This window comes from Syngnathoides biaculeatus, chromosome 8, assembly GCF_019802595.1.
Source record: "Syngnathoides biaculeatus isolate LvHL_M chromosome 8, ASM1980259v1, whole genome shotgun sequence".
Classification (NCBI taxonomy): domain Eukaryota; kingdom Metazoa; phylum Chordata; class Actinopteri; order Syngnathiformes; family Syngnathidae; genus Syngnathoides; species Syngnathoides biaculeatus.
In genome coordinates this window covers 6,969,757-6,993,927 of record NC_084647.1, presented here as the reverse complement: position 1 = coordinate 6,993,927, position 24,171 = coordinate 6,969,757, and the positions used below count along the sequence as shown (strand labels likewise).

The 24,171-nt window shown below is 48.2% G+C and overlaps 1 protein-coding gene across 1 annotated transcript in view; it reads right to left on the bottom strand.

Moving 5' to 3' along the window:
* The window catches only part of LOC133505336 (cGMP-dependent 3',5'-cyclic phosphodiesterase), a 226,257-nt gene that overhangs the window by 25,004 nt on the left and 177,082 nt on the right, over positions 1 to 24,171 (bottom strand). The window contains exons 5-19 of the mRNA XM_061828498.1: positions 21,785 to 21,873; positions 16,360 to 16,469; positions 14,177 to 14,232; positions 13,944 to 14,003; positions 13,588 to 13,744; positions 11,799 to 11,851; positions 8,234 to 8,308; positions 8,079 to 8,120; positions 7,067 to 7,135; positions 6,833 to 6,963; positions 4,161 to 4,272; positions 4,028 to 4,067; positions 1,199 to 1,262; positions 979 to 1,060; positions 670 to 844 (exon numbers count right to left, since the gene is read on the bottom strand). Of these exons, the coding sequence (XP_061684482.1) occupies positions 670 to 844; positions 979 to 1,060; positions 1,199 to 1,262; positions 4,028 to 4,067; positions 4,161 to 4,272; positions 6,833 to 6,963; positions 7,067 to 7,135; positions 8,079 to 8,120; positions 8,234 to 8,308; positions 11,799 to 11,851; positions 13,588 to 13,744; positions 13,944 to 14,003; positions 14,177 to 14,232; positions 16,360 to 16,469; positions 21,785 to 21,873 (1,315 nt within the window). The remainder of the gene's footprint in view (positions 1 to 669; positions 845 to 978; positions 1,061 to 1,198; positions 1,263 to 4,027; positions 4,068 to 4,160; positions 4,273 to 6,832; positions 6,964 to 7,066; positions 7,136 to 8,078; positions 8,121 to 8,233; positions 8,309 to 11,798; positions 11,852 to 13,587; positions 13,745 to 13,943; positions 14,004 to 14,176; positions 14,233 to 16,359; positions 16,470 to 21,784; positions 21,874 to 24,171) is intronic.

The following is a 24,171-nucleotide window of genomic DNA, read 5'->3' as shown; positions in this document are numbered from 1 at the left end:
GCGAATCTGGTTTTCTCCACGGACAGACCTAAGGCAGACCTACATTTTGTCCAGTGTTTGCAAGTTAGGTATTGGGTATCTGGAGGTGAGGATCCGCACCCACGAAAAACCTGAACTCCAACTCTGGACAAAGGACTTCAATCTGTAAGCGAATCTGGTTTTCTCCTAGGACAGACCTAAGGCAGACCTACATTTTGTCCAGTGTTTGCAAGTCAGGTATTGGGCATCTGGAGCTGAGGATCCTCACCCACGAAAATCCTGAACTCCATCTCTAGACAAAGGACTTCAATCTAAAAGCGAATCTGGTTTTCTCCACGGACAGACCTAAGGCAGACCTACATTTTGTCCAGTGTTTGCAAGTCAGGTATTGGGTATCTGGAGGTGAGGATCCGCACCCATGAAAAACCTGAACTCCAACTCTGGACAAAGGACTTCAATCTGTAAACGAATCTGGTTTTCTCTTGGACAGACGTAAGGCAGATCATGGAGGAGAACTATTCTGTCAGTCTGGAAAAACGTTTCTGTGATTTATGCGATCTTGCTGAGTCGTCCTAAAAGTGCACCTTGACTGGGACTTAAAGAGAATTCCACATTGGAGGAGCAAAAGAGGGTCAAGTCACATTTTCGAGAGGAAAGGTGATCTGTCAAGACTGTCCTCATTGAGCTTACCGTTGGTCTCATCTTTGATGGGGAAGCAGAGGATGTTGCGAGTCCTGAACCCGGTGCTGTCGTCCACGCCGCGGTAAAAAAGAGGGTGGGAGTAGGCGTCCTTAATGTTCAGGATCTGACCCGTGGTCGCCACGTGGCCCGCGATGCCCTGATCTGCTGGGATGCGGAATTCCTTCTGCACGCACACAAATAGGTACATGAAAACCTGGGCCGCAGTTCTTCCCCGGTCGTCGCTGTTCCGCGCCGAGCAACGGAGTCCAACGTGCCTGCCGACGGTAAGCGAACGCGACCCGAATCGGAAGGACGTACCTCCTCATCGCTAACCACGCCCCCGTCAAACACCTTGGCCACCAGCTCGTGGCTGTGGCGATCCAGCAGGAACACCGAGCAGCTGAAAGACACGCAGATCTTTTGAGAAGGGCAACCGGCGCGGCGCAAAATGACATCCGTTCCATTTCATCCGCGGCTATTTTGAACCTTCGTTAAACGAGGCGAAAAAAAGGAGATAAAGGCGTTCGCGCCGACTTACATCTCTGCGCCGCTGAGGTTCCTGGCCTCCACTATAATTTCCTGTAAGAGGACTGACACGTCATCTGGAAGAAAAGAAGACAGGATGAGAGGAAGTAAAAAAAAAAAAAATGAACAGGAGGGAAATGACTGCAATTAACGAACGAGATAAATAAAGACCGATAGAACCAGGAGTAAATGCCAAACATCGGGAGGAGCTGATAAGCTCGATTGTTAAAAGCGCTCCGTTTGTTTCTCAGACAGGAAGGTGAGGCCACGGTGACGGCTCAGCAAAGACTAATTGCATTAACGGTGCCTACAGTTTGAAGACGCTCGCTACGTCTGAAGCCTTCACTTTTCATACCCTCGCGATTTCACGGCTCCTGGCGTAATCGCCTGTTCCGCCTTTGTGCCGTTAGGGGTCGCCACGGCGCATTTCTTTGGGACAGTTTTAACGCCGGATGCCCTTCCGGAAGCAACCCCCTCTGGATCTTAGCCGGGGGAGAGAAGCTTACAGCAACCCGGTAGTCCCAGGCGGTCTCCCATCCAAGTACTAACCTGGGCCAAACCCGCTTAGCTTCTGAGATCTGATGAGATCGGGGGTCCTCAGGGTTGCGTGGTCGGAATCCACATGCGTCGCTCATATCTTCTTCTTGTTTTTCTTTCGGTTTGTCCCGATTCGGGGTCGCCACAGCGTGTCATCTTTTTCCATCTGAGCCCATCTCGTGCGTCCTCCTCTCGAACACCCGCCGTCCTCATGTCCTCCCTCACCACATCCATCAACCTTTTCTTTGGTCTTCCTCTCCCTCGTTTTGCCTGGCAGCTCCATCCTCACACTCTCTCGCCTCTGGACATGTCCAAACCATCAAAGTCTGCTCTCCCGAAGCTCGTCTCCAAAACATCCAACTTTGGCTGTCCCTCTCATGATCTCGTTTGAATCTCAACATCTTCATTTCTGCCAACTCCAGTTCTGCTTCCTGTTCTTTCGTCTCTAATCCGTACATCATGGCCGGCCTCACCACTGTTTTATAGACGTCGCCCTTCATCCTAGCGGAGACTCTTCTGTCACATAGTACACCAGAAACTTTGGACCTGTTTCTTCACTTCCTTACCACACTCTCCATTGCTCTGTATTGTTGACCCCAAGTATTTGAAGTCATCCACCCTCGCCACCTCTTCTCCCTGGAGTTTCACTCTCCCCCCACCGCCCCTCTTTTTCATCCACATATATTCCGTTTTACTTTAGCACATAGTACACCAGAAACTTTCGACCCGTTTCTTCACTTCCTTACCACACTCTCCATTGCTCTGTATTGTTGACCCCAAGTATTTGAAGTCATCCACCCTCGCCACCTCTTCTCCTTGGAGCTTCACTCTCCCCCCACCGCCCCTCTTTTTCATGCACATATATTCCGTTTTACTTCAGCACATAGAACACCAGACACCTTCGACCCGCTTCTTCACTTCCTTACCACACTCTCCATTGCTCTGTATTGTTGACCCCAAGTATTTGAAGTCGTCCACCCTCGCCACCTCTTCTCCCTGGAGTTTCACTCTCCCCCCACCGCCCCTCTTTTTCATGCACATATATTCCGTTTTACTTCAGCACATAGAGCACCAGACACCTTCGACCCGCTTCTTCACTTCCTTACCACACTCTCCATTGCTCTGTATTGTTGACCCCAAGTATTTGAAGTCGTCCACCCTCGCCACCTCTTCTCCCTGGAGTTTCACTCTCCCCCCACCGCCCCTCTTTTTCATGCACATATATTCCGTTTTACTTTAGCACATAGTACACCAGAAACTTTCGACCCGTTTCTTCACTTCCTTACCACACTCTCCATTGCTCTGTATTGTTGACCCCAAGTATTTGAAGTCGTCCACCCTCGCCACCTCTTCTCCCTGGAGTTTCACTCTCCCCCCACCGCCCCTCTTTTTCATGCACATATATTCCGTTTTACTTCAGCACATAGAACACCAGACACCTTCGACCCGCTTCTTCACTTCCTTACCACACTCTCCATTGCTCTGTATTGTTGACCCCAAGTATTTGAAGTCGTCCACCCTCGCCACCTCTTCTCCCTGGAGTTTCACTCTCCCCCCACCGCCCCTCTTTTTCATCCACATATATTCCGTTTTACTTTAGCACATAGTACACCAGAAACTTTCGACCCGTTTCTTCACTTCCTTACCACACTCTCCATTGCTCTGTATTGTTGACCCCAAGTATTTGAAGTCATCCACCCTCGCCACCTCTTCTCCTTGGAGCTTCACTCTCCCCCCACCGCCCCTCTTTTTCATGCACATATATTCCGTTTTACTTCAGCACATAGAACACCAGACACCTTCGACCCGCTTCTTCACTTCCTTACCACACTCTCCATTGCTCTGTATTGTTGACCCCAAGTATTTGAAGTCGTCCACCCTCGCCACCTCTTCTCCCTGGAGTTTCACTCTCCCCCCACCGCCCCTCTTTTTCATGCACATATATTCCGTTTTACTTCAGCACATAGAACACCAGACACCTTCGACCCGTTTCTTCACTTCCTTACCACACTCTCCATTGCTCTGTATTGTTGACCCCAAGTATTTGAAGTCGTCCACCCTCGCCACCTCTTCTCCCTGGAGTTTCACTCTCCCCCCACCGCCCCTCTCATTCACGCACATATATTCGGTTTCGGCTAATCTTCATTGCTCTCCTTTCCGGTGCGTGCCTCCGTCTTTCTAATTGTTCCTCCACCCGCTCCCTGCTTTCACCGCACGCATCGCTTATGTATCGGAGATTCATTTTACTGTACGTGTTCCATCCCCGCAGACAAGACACAGACGGGAAGGCGGATGAACGACATACCCAAGTGCGTGAAGAGGTTCTTGGCCACTTGCAAGAGCGCCTACGTGGAGAAACAGATGCGGATGCGGCGCTCATGTATATTCATGCACGTGAGGAAAATGACGTGGTTGTCAGCGTGCACGGGGGACGGTACCTGGCACTCCACTTTCAGTTTCTGTTCCTTCTGGAAGGCCAAAGTCGAAGTGAGGACCGTCGAAGTGTAGCAGAAACAGTGCTGGATGGCGTGTTCGTCCGCCTCGGTGTGTCTGTGGGGAACGGGCGGCTTCGTTCTTACGTGAGGATTTTACGACAGCCGATCAAGACAAAGTACTTAGGAGCTGGATCAAAAACACGTCAGTCCCGTTCTATTGTCGTAGAAGCGCCGATCCAATAGCGCGATTGCGTTTGTTGTTCCGAACTGGGGGGCGAAACGTGTGTCGGTATAGCAGATTGACGAATGAATGAGGGCGCCGGAGAAAACCATCGTCAGGGAAAATTCAATAGTTTTAGACTTTCAGTGCCGTGGAAGTACTTGTCAAGGTAAAACTGAGGTAAAATCACTGAGGTACTGAGTACTGCCACGGAGGTAAAATGGCTTCCCTCGCCAATCGCGTCACAGAATGACACAGGCAAAACCAGATTCAGACCTCTGAGATCAGTACCTGCAGTTGTCTCGTCTTGTCTGGAGAGGGCAGTGGCACGTTATCGGGCGGATGTAAGATTTAAAGACAAGCTGGTTGGGTTTAGGGGGGCTTTCTTGCCCTGAGCTGAGCCTCGTGAGAAACCCGCCAAGGGAGGCAGGAATCCTATCCAGCCTGGAACAGACCTCCGAACATGTGAAACGGAGTTCACTCCCACAATAGACGCAAGCCCTCCGTGACTGACGTGCGATGGAAGACCGAGCGGTGGTCTTGAGTTGCTCTCATTTTGAAAAAATTAAAAAAAATATATATATATATACATATCTATAAAATATCTTGGCTGGGACGGTTTGAAGGCCAGCGGCACTCGACTTCCACAGACGAGGAGGCCCAGATGTACACCGAGAACACGTTCCACGAAGAAATTCAGAACGTACAGGATTTATTTTTTTGGACATTCTGCCGCATCTACGTCGGCTTTCTCAAGGACTCTCTAAAGCTTCAAAGCAAAGATGGTACGCGACGATAATTACCTTCTAAAAGCTTATAGTCGCTAAAATATGACATTTCGACCTTGCAAGTTCCTTCGATCCTGTATAAAGATATTAAAAAAAAAAATACAATTTCAAATAATGGTGGTGCGTTTGAGGAGCTGTAGAGCGTTGGGCTCACAGTTCTGAGGACTGGGGTTCAAATCCGGGACCCGCCTGTGTGGAGTTTGCATGTTCTCCCTGTCCCTGTGTGGGTTTTCCCCGGGAACTCCAGTTTCCTCCCGCATCCCAAAAATATGCATTCATTAGGGACTCTAAATTGCCCACAGGTGAGATTGTGAGTGCGACTGTTTGTCTCGATGTGTTCCGGTACACCCCGCAACCCTCGTGAGGATGAGCGGCATACAAAATGGATGGATGGATAATTGGAGACTCCAAATTGCCCCTCGGTGTGATTGTGAGTGACTGCTGTCTGTCTCTATCTGCCCTGTGATTGGCTGGCAACCGGTTCAGGGTCTACGCCGCCTCCTGCCCGGTGACAGCTGGGATCGGTTCCAGCAATCCCCGCAACCCTCGTGAGGATAAGCGGCATAGAAAATGGATGGATGGATAATTGGAGACTCCAAATTGCCCCTCGGTGTGATTGTGAGTGACTGCTGTCTGTCTCTGTGTGCCCTGCGATTGGTCGACGACCAGTTCAGGGTGTACCCCGCCTCCTGCCCGTTGACAGCTGGGATAAGCTCCGGCACTCCCCGCGACCCTCATGAGGATAAGCGACTAAGGAAAATCTGCAGTTGTTTTAGCAAGATTAAAGGGTGGCTGTGATGGATTATATGTAGACAGACTCCATCTGTAGATATTAAATGACGACTTTGACGACACAGCCACCAAAAACGGAGTTGACAGGACTATCAAAATGTCTTCATCTGTACCGGGTCCAAACCAAAATGAAAGACTCAGCAGTCGAAACGAGGAGAGCGCTCGACTTTCGGTGCCGGCGGCGTGGGTTCTGTTCCCGGTCGGTGACGGTGCAAAAGTGAGCGTGAACAGCCGTCGCCGGTACTGCGTGTGCCCCCGCGACCGCCTTTCGCCATCGTAGGTGGCATGAAATGAAAGGAAATCACGTTTGGCCATCTCGCTGCGGGGCTGCCGAGCGAGTGCGCGTTTCAAGGACAAATGTGTGCCGTGAGTGTACTTGCAGCCGAAAGGAGAAAGATAGAGCGAGAGACGACAGGTTCTGTACATCCAGCGCAGAGGTAGAGGTGAGATTCCCGCCAATTATCCACACATCCGCGAGAAATGAGCTGACCCATCACCCAGCTCGAGGCTTCGCATTCACGAGGGCCGCGCAGTTCATCCTGCCGGTTCGGCGGATTTCAATAGAAACGGCGGTAAAAACATCGATTGATGCGGTTGCCATCCCAGTAGGGCGGAAACATCCTGACAAGTACGGCGGATTTTGAGTCTTGGACACGAGATTTGAACGCAAAACCTCGTTGAGTGTTGAGGTAGCGGTCCGGCACCACGCCGGCGATTCCCGACTAAGATTCCGCAAATGATCCGGAAAGCAACCCTTTCGCGCAAGCCGGCGTCAAGTCCACCTCGCGGCAGAAAGCATCAATCGGAATCGGCGACAATGCCACGTGGGCGCGATTCTCCGCGGATCGCGATTTCCCGGTCCGTCGCGAACGTACCTCCGTCCGCCCAGCTTGTTGAAAGCGCACGCCAGGGCCACCACTTGGCCCGTGGCCCTGCTCGCGACCGGGACGCACAACATGGAGGAGATCTCGCAGCCCAGCATGCTGGACAGCTGCCGGCGCTCCTCCTGACAGGCGGAGAGATTTGATCGGCGCGAGCACGGGGGATGAACGGGGGAATCCGCCGCACGGACGGACGGACGGACAGTCGGGGAGAGGTTATTTTCTTACGGCGCTGATGTCCTGCAGGGTAATCGACTTCTTCTTCTCGACAACCTGGCCGAAACGTCCAAACATCAGCTGCAGGCGGGAGGGAGAACGCTTGATGAGTAAGGTGAGAGGGCACGTCCTCAGGCGGAAGAAATATTGTCTTCAAAATTCACACCTAAACTTATTGCTCATCAAATTCAATCTGCTTTTGACAGAATTTTCATTGCGCACTACAAGAACAAAATGTCTGATGGTGTAATGCAGTGGTTCCCAAAGTGGGGTCCGCGGATCCCCAGGGTGTGAAAAACGTCTTTCCAGGGGGGTCCGCGACACGGTGTCTGAGACAGAGTATTCATAAAATATGGAATAAAAGGGGAAGTTTTGACCACTAGTTTACACCCTTGATGAATCGTCCTGAAAAGAAGATTCACGGGTTCGAGATCCTTTGGGGCTTCAATCCCGACACGAGGCACGACGACGGAAAGGAAGAACTGATCGAACTCCGTCATTCAGAAGCCATCCGTCAACAATTTGAGAACAACTCAAACGGCACCTTCTGGTGGCGAGGGGTCGGAACCCTTCCCAAAACCCGGAATACTAGGCTCCCTTCGTTACTACGTAGAAAATGTGAGGCGGGGTTTTCAACTCTATTACAACGAAGCTAAACGTGACGTGAGAATTGCCCTTTCCAGTGTTGAACCACGTTTTGATTTATTGTGCAAAAATTAAAAAAAGCAAGAGCAGGTGAGCCACTAAAATGGAGCATTTCCTTTGTACCAGAACGACATAGCCGTGTCCAGCGCTACATTATCGGCGGAAGTTGAGTTTGGGGGTCAGGGAGGTCTTTGAACGACTCACTGGGGGTCCGGGCCCAGGTTGACTTTGGGGACCACTGGTCTAATGAAATATATAAGTAGCGCCATAATTGCGACTTCTGAGGCCAATTGAATTGCCCAGTCCGGTATTTACCATCGATATACCACAAGATTTCACACGGGACTCACGAACTGACAACAACGATCGCCGGCCTCACCGAGAAACTGATCTCCTCCTCCAGGACTTTGTCCCCAACGACCTAAAGGGCACAGAAGTACGAGGTCAAAGGGTTTTAACGGTGACGAAGGGCCTCTCGAAATGAATTTACGAACGGGCAGCTGTTCGCGTGACGTGTTGCGTTTGGGAACGTACCTGGCAGAAAAGCTGGTGGTTGTCCTCGGACACTAACAGCAGACAACAACACTGCGACTGGGTCTGCTGCTGCAGCTGTGGAGACACACAAACGCACACACGGGAATTTATTGGTACGGACTCACTTCGCAGCGTGTTAGGTCGACGTCACGAGGTTCCATTTATGTAACGGTCGTCTGATTATCTGTAGGAGGGATACAAAATGGAGCTCATATTGACCGACCTCAAGGAGACTCTAAGATTCTCCCTGAATAAAATTAATCTCAATATCAGGGAGGTGTTAATTTAATAATACTTAGTGTGATGCACATCTGACAGGTTCAGCAAAAACAACTCTGCATTCATGTCTGTAGATCTCATTGAAGTGTAGCAGAACCATCATCATAAGAAACACGTCAGATACAAAATACCTAAAAAATGCCTGAGAGATCCTGCCCCAAGTGGAGGAGTTCAAGAATCTTGGGGTCTTGTTCAAGAGTGAGGGAAGAATGGAGCGGGAGATCGACAGATGGATCGGTGCAGGGTCTGCAGTGATGCGGACTTTGTATCGGTGAAGAGGGAGCTAGGTCGAAAGGAAAAGGTCGATCTACGTTCCCATCCTCACGTACGGGCACGAGCGGCGGGTCGTGGCTGAGAGAACAAGGTCCGGATACAAGCGGCCGAAATGAGTTCCTTCGCAGGGTGTCCGGCGGGCTCTCCCTTAGAGATAGGCTGAGAAGCTCGGTCATCAGGGAGGGGCTCAGTGTCGAGCCGCTCCTCTTCCCCATTGAGAGGAGCCAGATGAGATGGCTGAGGCATCTGATTTGGATGCCTCCCGGAGGCCTCCCTGGTGAGGTGTTCCGGGCATGCCCCACCAGAAAGGGACCCAGAGGACGACTCAGGACAAGCTGGAGAGACTATGTCTCTCCTGTGGCTTTGAACACCTCGGGATCCCTCTGGAAGAGCTGCAAGATGTGGCTGGGGAAAGGGAAGTCTGGCCATCCCTGCTGAAGCAACTTCAACCGCGACCAGACCCTTCTCACGGTCTGTCTCGCGGTCTGTCCTGGAGCTCTCCCTTAGAGATAGGGTGAGAAACTCGGTCATCCGGGAGGATGAATGAATGTCGAGCCACTGCTCCTCCGCATTGAGAGGAGCCAGATGAGGTGGCTGGGGCATCTGATCCGGATCCCTCCCTGGTGAGGGCTGGCTTGGGAACGCCTCTGGATCCCTCCGGAAGAGCTGGAAGAAGTGGCTGGGGAAAGGGAAGTCCGGGTATCCCTGCTGAGGCTGCTCCCCCCGCCGCAACATGGCCTTGTGACATGATGCACTCATCAGGACTAACATTAGATCCATACGCAATATAATGAATGATATTCTCCACACAATTATGCCTATTTGGGGAGGGGGGGGGGGGACTGCCATTACCAAGATAATAATGCTTAGTTCGGATTGACGCGGTCAGAGATGATCATCATCCTGGTTGCAGCGATGCGGGAGGACACTACGCCTCGCTGAAGGTTGTAATCATTTGCAATAAATATTACCAAGACCTTTAATCCCGTTAGAGGACACGAGTGTACCTTATGAGGTCGCGGAGAGTATTTTTTTGAGTACACACGTAATACGAGTGCACGTACAGTATGCGCGCACTACCCAACAACCCACCCACCCGCGGACGACGGTATTATAAGCGCTTCTTCGCACTCCTGTAATCCACAGAGTTGGCTGCAGGAGAAGACGAAACGCCAGCTGCAGCCAACACATTCATCGCCCCCCCCCCCTCCCCCCGATTCACACACACAAGTGTACAAACGCGTACATGCACAGCAAACACATTGCCGCACCCGCACATACTAAAGCCCTTCACCCCATTTTCCCAAATACTTTAATCCAATAAGAACCGCCGCAAGCGTCACCCACCGAAGCGACGATTCTTTGCGAGCAACAGATTTCCGTTAATTCTTCTCCATCAACCCTCACAGATTTTTTTTTTTTTTTTCATTTATACATGGAACAATAACCAGGGAAACCAAATCCGGGTGCGTTCTTCCACTTGCGGTCTTTTGCACCACTGCACAACTCGCTTCAGCATCGGATCAACAATGTGGCTTTCTCCACACGCTCGGTTCTCCCGAGAGATTCTCCTTTCAAATTCTTGATTCCTTTCTCACACCCACTGTCCTCATGTCCTCCCTCACAACATCCATCAACCTTTTCTTTGGTCTTCCTCTCGCTTTTTTGCCTGGCAGCTCCATCCTCGGCACCCTACCACCAATATACTCACTCTCTCGCCTCCGGACGTGTCCAAACCATCGAAGTCTGCTCTCTCGAATCTTGTCTCCAAAACATCCAGCTTTGGCTGTCCCTCTGATGAGCTCATTTCTAATCCTATCCAACCTGCTCACTCCGAGCGAGAACCAAGACCTTCATTTCTGCCACCTCCAGGTCTGCTTCCTGTTGTCTCTTCAGCCTCTAATCCGTACATCGTGGCCGGCCTCGCCACAGTTTTATAAACTTTGCCCTTCATCCGAGCGGAGACCCTTCTGTCACATAGAACACCAGACACCTCCCGCCAACTGTTCCACCCCACTTGGATCCGTTTCTTCACTTCCTTACCACATTCACCATTGCTCTGGATTGTGAACCCTCGCCATGTCTTCCCCCTGGAGCTTCACTCTTCCTCCTCCGCCCCTCTCATTCACGCACATATATTCTGTTTTTCTTTGGCTAATCTTTATTCCTCTCCTTTCCGGTGCGTACCGCCATCTTTCTAATTGTTCCTACGCCTGCTCCCTGCAGATCACAATATCATCTGCGAACATCATGGTCCAAGGGGATTCCAGTCTAACCTCATCTGTCAGCCTGTCCATTACACTACCGCAAACAGGAAGGGGCTCAGGGTGGATCCCTGATGCAGTCCCACCACCACCTTAAATTCTTCTGACGGACCTACGGCACATCTCACCGCTGCTCTCTCATGCTTTCATACATTTCCTGTACTATTCTAACATATTTCTCCGGTCCAAAGGGATTCCAGTCTAACATCATCTGTCAGCCTATCCCTTACTACCGCAAACAGGAAGGGGCTCAGTGCGGATCCCTGGTGCAGTCCCACCACCACCACCACCACCTTAAATTATTCTGACACACCCACGGCACAATCTCACCGCTGTTCTGCTGCCTTCACACATGTCCTGTACTATTCTAACATACTGTTTTTCTCCGCCACGCCAGACTTGCACATGCAGTACCACAGTTCCTCTCTCGGTCCTCTGTCACAGGCTTTCTCTAGGTCTACAAAGACACAATGTAGCTCCTTCTGACCTTCTCTGTACTTTTCCACGAGCCTCTGTGGTACTCGTTCTCGGCATGAAACCATACTGTTGCTCACAGATACTTACTTCCGTCCTGAGTCTAGCCCAGTACTGTATATACAATATGGAGTCAGGGATAGGATCAGTATATTAACGGCAACATCGGAAGTGTTATTATTCCGGATTGTGGTGTAGATAGAAAGCAATCATATTTGGCAGATATTTGCAGTGTATATCCATGTCAGGGTGTATGACAGCTATCAAGAACTTACATAATTGATGACTTTGAGCTGGAGAGAGGCTGCATCAAGGTCATAAAGCTCACCTACAAGACAGGGGAGGCAAGGAGAATGATGACTGAAAACCGAGAAACAGACTAGACAAAACTAGACAAAGAAAAGCAAGTCTGAGAGAGAAATTCAGAACATGTCCGAAATTGGACAGGAAAGCAATCCTCACAGGCATGCTTTGTGACAGGGAGGTCAGGGAGCGGCGAACGCAAACCGGTAAACAGATACTGGAATAATGAAGACAAGACGAGTGAACGGAGGGAGTGCAGGTTTTGACAGAGAGGCGGAAAGACCAAATGCAGCCACGGGAACGAGGCTGCGGAGGAGAACCCACGGCGACGTTCACTCGTTGGCAAAATTGAGACGAGTACCGGAATTCCCGGCCTACGGAGCGCACCCGAGTACAAGCCTCACCCAGTACAGGTGTAAAGGAAATACCGTTTGGTACATACATAAGCCGCAAGCGCCCACATTGAAACACGAGATATTTACAAACAAAGACGGTACACAAAAAGAGTTTTCAAAGTATTAATACCTTAGCCTAGCTTAACATGGCAATAAAACGGAAGCATGAACAGGGCTGGTAAAAAAAAAAAAAAAAAAAGACAGCCGCGGCTGCTAAACAGTACCATCACGGTACCACGGCACTAACAGGGCTGGGTAAGAAAAACCATACCAAAATCCCTGAGACGCGGCAGTAACACAGCAGCAACACGCTAGCGCAGGGTTAACGCTAGTGCTAATGCTAGCACAGCACTAACAAGGCTGGTTAAAAAAAAAAAAAAAACATACTGGTAAAAATCACTGAGACGCGGCAGTAACACAACAGCAACACGCTTGCGCGGGGCTAACGCTAGCACGGCGCTAACAGGGCCGGTTAAAAAAAACAAACATACTGGTAAAAGTCACTGAGACACGGCACACGGCAGTAGCCGCTAACACTAGCGCAGCGCTAACAGGGCTGGTTAAAAAAACCAAACCGGAAAAAGTCACTTCCTCGGCACATATATTCCACCGGTCTCACTTTTACCTTTTCCGCTCGAGTGCCCCCTTGCGGCCGTTAGAAAAAATGCACAAATTAGCCGCATCACCGCATAAACCGCAGGGATGAAAGCGTGTGAAAAAAGTCGTGTCTTGTGGGCCGGAAATTAAGGTACATAAAAGTGATGGACAAGTTTCATTATGCACGAGATTACCGTAATTCCCGGCCTCCGGAGCGCACCTGGTTACAAGCCTCACGAGTACATTTGGAAAGGAAATACCATTTGGTACGTACATACGCCGCAACTGCGTAAAAGCCGCAAGTGCCCACATTGAAACCCACATCGAAACACGAGATACAGAGTTTAATGCTCGCGCCGCCGCGCTAACGCTAGCGCCGCTCTAATGCTAACGCTGTGCTAACGCTAATGCCACACTAACACTCACGCTAACAAGGCTGGAGCGGTAAAAATCACTTCCTCGGCACACATATTCCATCAGTCTCGCTCTTCATCTTTTCCGCTCCGGTGCCCCCTTGCGGCTGTTTGAAAAAAATGCACGCATCGACGCATAAACCGCAGGGTTGAAAGCGTGTGAAAACAGTCGCGGTTTATAGGCCGGAAATTACGGTATATAAACATTGTTTTTGCAAAGCATTCAGTTTTTTTTTTTCACCCGAGCTGTCACATATTCCCTAAACAAATGAGAGAGTAACTAATAAATGAATCAAAATTCATAGATCTGTCATCCGGCACTCTACTGTCAACTGTATTTGTGTGTGTTTGCGTACCACAAAGTTGGAGGATGTTGCGGTCCAGCTCGCTGTAGTCCTGGTCGGAGACGTTGAGGTGCAGCAGCGCATTGTGGGACTGAACGGGCGAGGGGCTGAGGGGGGGCCGCTGGGAGGACGCCTGAACGAGCCGGACACGTACGCACGCCACCGAGGCCTGCGACGTCACGCACAAGAAACCAAAAAGCACGCGACGATAACGGTCGAAATTAACTTTCTGACGACGTGGAAAAACGGTTTTGCGGGGGGGTTATGAAGTACGCGCAAGGTCGAGGGGCTTGTTTATATGCGGAATGCGCGCCGCGGAGGAATTATAAGGTCGAAACGGGAGCTGACGTCGCTGAGGGGAAACGTACGTGTTTTTCCAGCATGCCGAGATGCGCTTCATCCTGATCAGAGAGAGGACTACAGCCCACCTGCAACACACAGATACACACACACCTAGATAAGAATATAGAGTAACGATAACGTCTGGTTCTACCTGCTCTCTACGTGGATATCATATCGCAGCCAACATTTTTGCGTGCCGGTACATCGACGCGCACGCATTAGTCTTTATTTGTGACGTTTTGGGAAAGCAAGGACTGACCAGCAGGACTGCGACGACCTTGGCCCGCTCCTGGTCCGAGATCGGAATAACAACAGCTGAAGAGAGAGAGAGAGAAAAAAAAAAGGAAGACGGGATTTAAAAAAAAAAAAAAGCAAGAAAAGAAGCGAAGATAGACAGAAGATAGCTGGAGGCGTTTATTTAAATGCACCCCTTCCGTTTCCCTTCCACGTCCTTCCCTCGCCTCTTAATCTTTTTTTTTCCCCCTTTTTTAATCCAATTTGCTTTCCCGTCGTTGTTCCTAATAGAAATGCGTGAATAGAACATGCAATATGAATTCAAAAAAAAAAAAAATACGCCCTTGCACAATCAGTTGTTATTATCGTCATTGTAGAAGCACCGGCGCATTATTTAAAGAAAAATAAATATTCATAAAGGCGCGAGTCTCCAAATGCGACCGGCGAGGAAAACAACGACGCGCTTTGTTGACTAAAATTGTCCATCCATTTTCTGCACGGCTGGTGTCATTTTGTTTCCATGTTCATTGATTGTTTTGACGTATTTATCGTTCTTCTTTCTGTTTCTTGCCATCACGTCAGATAAAATTATACGGTGAAGAAAATAAGTATTTGAACACCCTGCTATATTGCAAGTTCTCCCGCTTAGAAAGCACGGAGGGGTCTGAAATTTTCATCGTAGGCGCATGTCCATTGTGAAAGAAAAATCCAGAAATCACAATGTATGGTTTTTTTAAAACGATTTATTCGTGTGATACAGCTGCAAATAAGTATTTGAACACCTCTCTATCAGCTACAATTCTGACCTGTTAGTCCGCCTTTAAAAGTCCACCTCCAGTCCATGTGTAATCCTGAATCGGATCCACCTGTGTGAGGTCCTTCGGTGCATAAAGACACCCGTCCACCCCATACGATCAGTAAGACTCGAACTTGTAACATGGCCGAGACCAAAGAGCTGTCCAAAGACACCGGAGACAAAACGGCTGTCGGTCTGTTGTCTGTTGGAGCAATCATTAGAAAATGGAAGAAGCTAAACACGACGGTCAACCTCAATCGGATTTGAGCCCCATGCAAGGAATCACCTCGTGGGGTCTCAGTGATCCTTAGAAAGGTGAGGAATCAGCCCAGGACTACGCGACAGGACTTGGTCAAAGGCCTGAAAAGAGCTGGGACCACCGTTTCCAAGGGGACCGTTGGTAATACACTAAGACGTCACGGTTTGAAATCACGCATGGCACGGAAGGTTCCCCTGCTTAAACCAGAACATGTCAGGGCCAGTCTTAAGTTTGCCAATGACCCTTTGGATGCTACGGAGGAGTCATGGGAGAAGGTTTTGTAGTCAGATGAGACCAAAAATTGAACTTTTTGGTCATAATTCCACTAACCGTGTTTGGAGGAAGACGAACATTGAGTTCCATCCCAAGAACACCATCCCTACTGTGCAGCATGGGGGTGTTAGCATCACGCTTTGGGGGTGTTTTTCTGCACATGGGACCGGATGACGGCGGCCATGTATTGTGAGATTTTGGTGAACAACCTCCCTTTCCCTCAGTCAGAGCATTGGAGATGGATCGTGGCTGGGTAAATGACCCGAAGCACACAGCCGGGAAAACCAAGAAGTGACTCCGTAAGAAGCATCTCAAGGTCCAGTCTCCAGACCTAAACCCAATAGAAAATCTTTCCGCGTTTCTCAGCGACAGCCCAGAAGCCTGTCTGATCTAGAGAAGATCTGCGTGGAGGAGTGGGCCAAAATCCCCCCTGCAGTGTGTGCAAACCTGGTGAACAACGACAGGAAACGTTTGACCTCTGTCATTGCAAACAAAGGCTACTGCACCAAATGTTGACATTTTTTCTCAGGGTGTTCAAATACTTATTTGCAGCAGTTTCTGGATTTTTCTCTTTAGATGATCTCGCTCACGGTGGATGGATGTGATGTGCGAGTGCGGCTGTTCTCTGTCTCGATGTGCCCTGCGATTGGCTGGCGACCAGTTCAGGGTGTACCCCTCCTCCTGCCTGTTGAGAGCAGGCTCCAGATACTCCCCGCTACCCTGGTGAGGATAAGCGGCTAAGAAAACGGATGGATGACTGACCTTTAAGTCACATAAGATACTGCGTAACACAGAATTTGAACATTTAAGGTGGATTCTGACCTCCGGCTATCGAGACCCAAAGCAAAATTTGAGACTGACCGACGTACGCATACCGTACCTCTTTGGTGTGCCTTGAGCGGCGCCGCGAGACACGTTTTGTATTTCTCGGGCAGCTCCGACGAGGGGAAGCCGGCGCACTGACATCGCTTCAGCTGCTCAACGGCGCTCCTGTCGAGGGGAACGGAACGCTGGTCGATTTCGGGCCGGACAAAATGCACAAAAGGAACTGGCTTCCACATTCAAAAGATCAGACAAGAGATCAAACCTTCACGTTTCGTGTATTTATTTAGCATTCATTAGCGCTAGTGCAGATCTATTAAAGAACAAAGACAAGGTGCCTCTTTGATGTCCGTGTCTCGGTCCGAAAATTCCGAATTGGAACATGACCGGAAACCTTTTGCTCAAAGTGAAGAATGGGCGGATTGTGTACAAAGACTGAGAACCAGTAGGTATAAGCTGAAATTTCACGTTTATGTTTTCTCATATCTCATATTTATCCATTGACGCCAGACCCAAATGTTTCAATACTTGTGTGCGTGGGGAGCGTGTGTATTTTTATTCTTTGTTCTCTTTATTTTCCCTTCATACTTTGAAGTCATTTGTGATGCGGAATTCCGGAACGTTCCAAGGAGCGCCTATATAAGGACGAGAAAGGCCGTCAACAAGTCGGCAAGTACAAGTACGCGGACGCCTTCTTGCCTTTCGTCGTTGGACATTTCTGGAACTTTCGTTGAGAACATCGGCCTGTTTGGGAACATTCGTTCAACTTTGTCGTTTGGCTCGACTAGTACGGTAATTTCCGGACTGTAAGCCGCGACTTTTTTCACACGCTTTCAACCCTGCGGCTTATGCGGTGATGCATCGTGCATTTTTTCGAGGGGGAACTCGAGTGGAAAAGGTCAGAGTGAGACCGGTGGAATATATGTGCCGAGGAAGTGACTTTTACCTGTTTTTTTGTTTTTTTTCTAACCAGCCCTGTTGGCACTGAGCTAGCATCAGCGCTGTGCTAGCATATTGCTGCTGTGTTACTGCCATGTCTCACAGATTTTTACTGGTATGGTTATTTTTTAAACGGTCCGGTTAACGCTGTGCTAGCATTAGCACTGTACTAGCGTGTTGCTGCTGTGTTACTGCTGCATCTCAATGATTTTTACTGATATGTTTTATTTATTTATTTTTTTAAACCAGCCCTGTTAGTGCTGTGCTAGCGTGTTGCTGCTGTGCTACTGCCGCGTCTCTGTGATTTTTTCCGGTATGTTTTTTATAACCGGCCGTATTAGCGCTGTACTCGCATGTTGCTGCCACGTCTCAGTGACTTATACCGGTGTGTTATTTCAACCGGCCATGTTAACGCTGCGCTAGCGTGTTGCTGCGATGTTACTGCCGCATCTCAATGATTTTTACCAGCATGTTTTTTTTTAACCGGCCCCGTTAGCGCTGTGCTAGCATTGCCGCTGTGCTAGTGTGTTGCTGCTGTGTTACTGCCGCATCTCAATGATTTTTACCTGTATGTTTTTTATTTTTTTTTTAACCAGCCTTGTTAGTACTGTGCTAGCATTAGCAGTGTGCTCGCATGTTGCTGCTGTGATACTGCCGTGCCTCAGTGACTTTTACCGGTATGTTTTTTTAACCGGCCATGGTAGCTCTGTGCTCGGGTGTTGCTGTTGTGGTACTGCCGTGCCTCAGTGACATTTACCGGCATGTTTTTTTTTTTTTTTTAACCAGCCATGTTAGCGCTGCGCTAGCATTTGCGCGGTGCTAGTGTGTTGCCGATGTGTTACTGCCGCATCTCAATGTTTTTTACCGGTATGTTTTTTTAAAAAATTTTTTAACCAGCCCTGTTAGTGCTGTGCTAGCGCTGTGCTAGCGTTTTTGAAAAGTCTTTCCGTGTACCGTCTTTCTTTGTAAATATCTCATGTTTCAATGTGGGGACATGCGGCTTATACACAGGTGCGTCTTACGTATGTGCAAAATGACTTTTTCCTTTAAAAATGTACTGGGTGAGTCTTATAATCAGGTGCGGCTTATTTTCCGGAAATTACGGCTAGTCTTTGAACTTCTATTTTGTGTTAGTTGTTTTCTCGCGTTTATGTTGTATTGTTGTGCGAGTGATTAAACACAATGCAACTGCTTTGTCACATTTTGCTGGTTTTAGCAAAGGAGATTTTAGTCTAAATTCGCACGTAAAAAACAGTAACGTTGTTTTGTGCTTCCCTTATTTCCATATGAATATGGGAATGAGTAATAAAAAGAATGCAATCTCACCCATGCAAATTCATCATCTATGTGCTTCATTTCATAATGTACACGAACTCTCCGGCGGTGAGTCACGCAAAACACAATCCGGCCGTGACGCGCTCGACGGGTCTGAATCCCGCAACGCAGTCAAACGTGGACGCCGCCTCGACTTTTAAGTGGCCACTTATTTCAGCTCACTAAGGAATGTCGCGTTCCCGTCGGAAAGCGTCAATGTCGCGGCTCGGAGGGGGCCGACCTTTACGTTCTGCCGCGTTTCAAAGCGACTTTGCCGCAAAAATCGTTGAATGAATTCTCACAGAGGGGGAGGAGGGAAAAAAAACAGACGCAGTAGCTTGCTTCCATGGCAACGCCACCATAATTTAGCCGTTTTATTGAAATGGACAGGGCGAGACGGTGGATCAGCTTGGTAAAGCGTTGATCTCGCAGTTCTGAGGTCCCGGGTTCAATCCCGGACTCGCCTGCGTGGAGTTTGTACGTTCTCCCCGTGCCTGCGTGGCTTTTCTCCGGGCACTCCGGTTTCCTCCCACGTCCCCAAAACAATGCACGTTCGAAATTGCCCCAAGGTGTGATTGTGATTCCGGCTGTTTGTCTCCGTGTGCCCTGCGATTGGCTGTAAACCGGTTCAGGGTATCCCCTGCCTCCTGCCTGTTGACAGCTGGGATAGGCTCCAGCACTCCCCGCGACCCTCGTGAGGATAAGCGGCAAAGAAAATGGATGAAACGGACAGTAGATGCGATACGGCAGCAGGGTACTGGATAATACCTGGAGACGAGCGCAAACACACGCAACGTTGTGACCTGTGAGTTTTCTTTCTAAGTGGGGGTGAAGACTTGATCATGTCTAAAATTAACCACATCAGGGGTGGCGCTAACGACATTAAATTCATATTAAAAGTAGATTGTCAGATTCATTAGGAATAATTGCACAGACATAATTCAAGCGCACGTGACGCACTTGTTATTAAAGTAATCGGAATTGTCACGTAGCGTTAGCGTGTCATGTGGCGATGGCAGACGCGTTTACGTTACGCGCCGATCGACGCGCGCGTGAGGAGTGAACAACCTCAGGTCAAAAATAAAGTATGTGGTACGTCGTTTGATGTACGATTAACAGACGATAACGGCACGGCGTGATCAATATTCAGTGGGAAAGCGCGCCGGAGTCGAGTGCTTTTCGATCAGTCGGGGAAAATGAAATGTATTTCGGTTGTTTAAAAAAAAAACAATTTAAACAGGTCAGGATCTTGGTTGTTATCATTATTATCATTACTATTATGATATAACTTGGTGATTAGAGGTAAGCGCTGCCAAAAAAATAAAAATGATGATTGATTGAGGAAATTGGGTCGATAATGTCCTTCTGCAAAGTGTCGAGTTCATCTCAATTTTGTTAATAACCATCGTTTGTATATCGATTCTTAAAATATTACTTGCAATATACGTGTCAGCCAAGATGTTGTAAAATAAAGCATGAAGGATCTAAAATGTAAAAAAAAAAAAAAAAAATCAGGTTGCGTGTACATTGATTACTGTGCGTGGTATGAAATATATTTTTTAATAAATTTGCAGAAGTTCCTCGGGAATGCTTTCAAGCTGAGCATGTCCACTCTGACATAATGAAATATCGATTGACTAAAAATCCCTCCGGTAAGTCCAAAAATATGTATTGATACACAGTGGACAGTTAGTTGTATGTTATTATGAAATGCTAACATCTATCCATCCATTTTCTTAGCCGCTTATCCTCACGAGGGTCACGAGGAGTGCTGGAGACAATCCCAGCTGTCATCAAGCAGGAAGTGGGGTACACCCTGAAGCGGTCGCCGGCCAATCGCAGGGCACATCCGAGACAAACAGCCGCACTCACAATCACACCTTGGGGCAATTTAGAGTGTCCGATTGATGTTGCAAGTTTTTTTTTTTGGGGGGGGGGGGTGATAGTACCCGGGGAAAAGCCACACAGGCACAGGGAGAACATCCAAACTCTCCACACAGGCGGGGCCGGTGTGACGGTCTGAACGATCCCCCGTGCTGAAAAATCTCCTTGTGATGAATGCGCATGCGTTACTAAGAGGGGAACTCTGGGTACATATCCGACGTGTACTGGGAAATCCCCCGGTCTCATAGTTCCCCTTCTTCTGCGTAGAGGGAGCTAACACACGTTATTTCCTCACATTAAAACAAAAGTTAATCAAAAGTTGTCGAATGGCATACGTTGAAGCGCGGATGGGGATGTTTCAGACTGGCCGGAAGTTTACAAAATATACGCGCTGGCGGATTAATCGTAAGGAGATTTTTCAGCACGGGGATCGTTCAGACCGTCACAGACTCTGTTCAATCCCGAGCGCTCCCCCGTGCTGAAAAGTCCCCTTGGGATTAATGTGCGTGCGTGTAGAATTTATTGAATTTTCGGAATTTTATCTACTTTTTCCGCCTCCGTGCCAGTCTGAAACTTCCCCTTCCATGCTGCTCCGGCGCGCATTTCGCTACGGACGTCTCAGAAAACCGAACACAGCGAATGAAAGAAGACAGCATGGATGGGGGAAGTTTCGGACTGGCAGGGATGTGGAAAAAGAAGAAAAATGAAAAAAAAAAATTCAACGCGCATGCGCATTAATTTCAAAGGGGACTTTCCAGCACGGGGGAGCGCTCAAACCGTCACACCGGTCCAAGGATCTCCATCTGAAATGCTAACATAAACCAAAAATATCCAACCTGTCAGCAAAGTTTTGCTCTTTGCGTCTATTTCTGTGCAAAAAAAATGTGGAAACTTGGCAAATATCTTTTTTTTTTCAACAGGATTCATTATCAGAAATGTGACAATCATTTTTTTTTTTTTTTGCTGGTGGCGAAACAGTGGAACCTCAAAGGCACCTTACGGCGATATTGAATCTTAATGTGTCTCACGGGTTTTCGGAGGGGGGGGGGCGCTGGGGGCTGCGGTTGCCGAGAGGGGGGAAAAAAGGGGAACGCCCAGAGGTTGTCATGGCAGGCCGAGCGGTATGAAGCGAGGCCAGCGTGGGACGTGACTGAGCGCGAAAGCGGCCCGCGATCGTCCCTCCCCCTTATTGCGACGCCCCGCAGGGCGCCCCCCCCCCTCCCCCCTCCCTTGACAAAAGCCGCCGCAAATCAGCGCACAGCAGTCATCAACTCCAAGCAAACATCTGCGGCGTCGTGCAAACACCCGCACAGAAAAAAAAAAAAAAAAAAACTCCGAAGACGCACCTGATCTTGCCCTCCTGCGGCAGCTCATGCGGCGGATCGTCCGACAGCAGCCTCGAGTTTCCCTCCAGCGTGTACGCGCATACGCACTCCTGGAATCAAACGCGCGCACAAATTTACGAGCAGTGTTCGCCTGGTCGCGCCACGTTATCGGTATCTCAAACGAAAGCGGGTAAAAGCGAGAACCGGCGCGAGAAAAACGGAGCAGTTAGCAACCAAACGGCTGTCTCGTATTAGCTTAGCCGATCTAGCGGCCGAGTCATTCCCTTACGCTGGAGTTTGCTCGGAGCATTTTGTTCTCGGGAAGTATTGGATACCTTTTTTAACAGTCGTACGAACGTTTGTGTAACTCGTGAACATCCAACCCATCCAACATGGCCGCGTTCCCACACAATTTCACACCTACTTAGCAATAACTAACTAAGTATTCTTTCGGGCTAAGGGCCTACATAATACTCGCGTGTGGATGCAATGCATGTCTCCAAAATCTGTATTTCCTGTTTTATTACAATAAGTTTGCAAAAACGAGTGAGCGCATCGCTAGCTGTTTTTCGTGAGTTAAAAATGTAGCCGTGGAAGTGGAGAGAAAGGTGCGGGGTCCGCTTGGGACTTGTCCCGGTCGAACCGCTCTCTCACTCCCTCTCGGTAACAAAAATGAAAATAATAATCTACATCTCTTTCGTTGGTATAATCAACATAATTTAACACAACGCTGACTGTAATCACGCGGTGCATATTTAAATTGCATTGCGCGGTACGCTAACCTTAGCAGTGTGGAGACACGGGTCGCTTACAATGGGTAACGCCGCATGACGAACCCAAGCATTGATGAATTAGTTGTAGGCCTAAAGATCTTCAGTTGGTTCACGGTATTAGCGCTTGTCGAGAAGAGGAGATAGTCGACGATGTCTGGATAGGTTACCGACGCCCACAGTTCGAAATTCTAGCTCCATTTGTCTTTCTTCAAGGCACGCGGGTCGATATTGTCGATCAAATTGCACTTGTTGTCGTAACGGTTTCTCGAAACCACATCGAACGAGCACCGCTAACTTTCCAAAGTCTTTTTAGCCATCGTGCGTCACTTTTAACAGTCGTACGGACATTTGTGTTACTCCGGTCCCATCCAACATGGCCGCCTGCCCCGGATGTAGTCACGTGGTCGAAAAACAGTCCCCAATAAAGTCCTACTGTATACGGTCGCTAATAGATGTTCCTGCAGTGTACAGAGGATAAAACCGTATTATTGTAGCATTAAAATAGCAGAATTTCAGTCGATGAAATTATATTTGGTTTGGGTGAACGTAGCGTTTAATCAGGGGTCTCCAAGTGGCGGGCCGCGGGCCGCAAATGGCCCACCAGATGATATTTTGAAAGTATAAATGTATACAGTGAATACTCGGTTCTTGAACGTCCCCGTTCTCGAACAAATCGGATTTCGAATGCAAATTTTCAGTTATGAGTTAATGTTTTTGTATGTTAATTTTTGTAACAATGGAAAAAATACATTTTCTTTGCTCCCCCACCCCTCATTATTGCTTATTTAAAGTAAAGCACTTTTGCTAATTAAGAAAAAGCATACATTTTAACCAAAAAATAAATATATTTCATGAATTATTACACTATACAAAGTATTTAAACTATACATGTATTTCTACTATGCAGTTTATTGTCGGGAAAAGCTAAAAAAAAAAAATGCTTTTAAAAGCCCAATTGTTTTAGGCTTGGAACGGATTATTTCGTTTTCCACTAATTGTAATGGGAAACATCGATTTGGTATTCGAACAAATCACTTCTCGAATGGTTTGTGGTCGAGAACCGAGGTTGTACTGTACCTATTTTTTTTTTTTTTAATCAGGTCTTTCATTATCGCACATTTTTACCTATTGTGGGTGGATATGAACTCATCCCTCGGGACTTTAATAATGCTCTTTTCTATTAGCATTTCTGCATTTTTCAATTATTTCGTTATTCAAAGTATTTAAACTAAACCTGTATTTCTACTATGCAGTTTATTGTCGGGAAATCTAAAAAAAAAAAATGCTTTTAAAAGCCCCATTTTTTTAGGCTTGGAACGGATTATTTCGTTTTCCATTAATTGTAATGGGAAACATCGATTTGGTATTCCAATAAATCACTTCTCGAACGGTTTGTGGTCGAGAACCGAGGTTGTACTGTACCTATTTTTTTTTTTTTTTAATCAGGTCTTTCATTATCGCACATTTTTACCTATTGTGGGTGGATATGAACTCATCCCTCGGGACTTTAATAATGCTCTTTTCTATTAGCATTTCTGCATTTTTCAATTATTTCGTTATTCAAAGTATTTAAACTAAACCTGTATTTCTACTATGCAGTTTATTGTCGGGAAAAGCTAAAAAAAATGCTTTTAA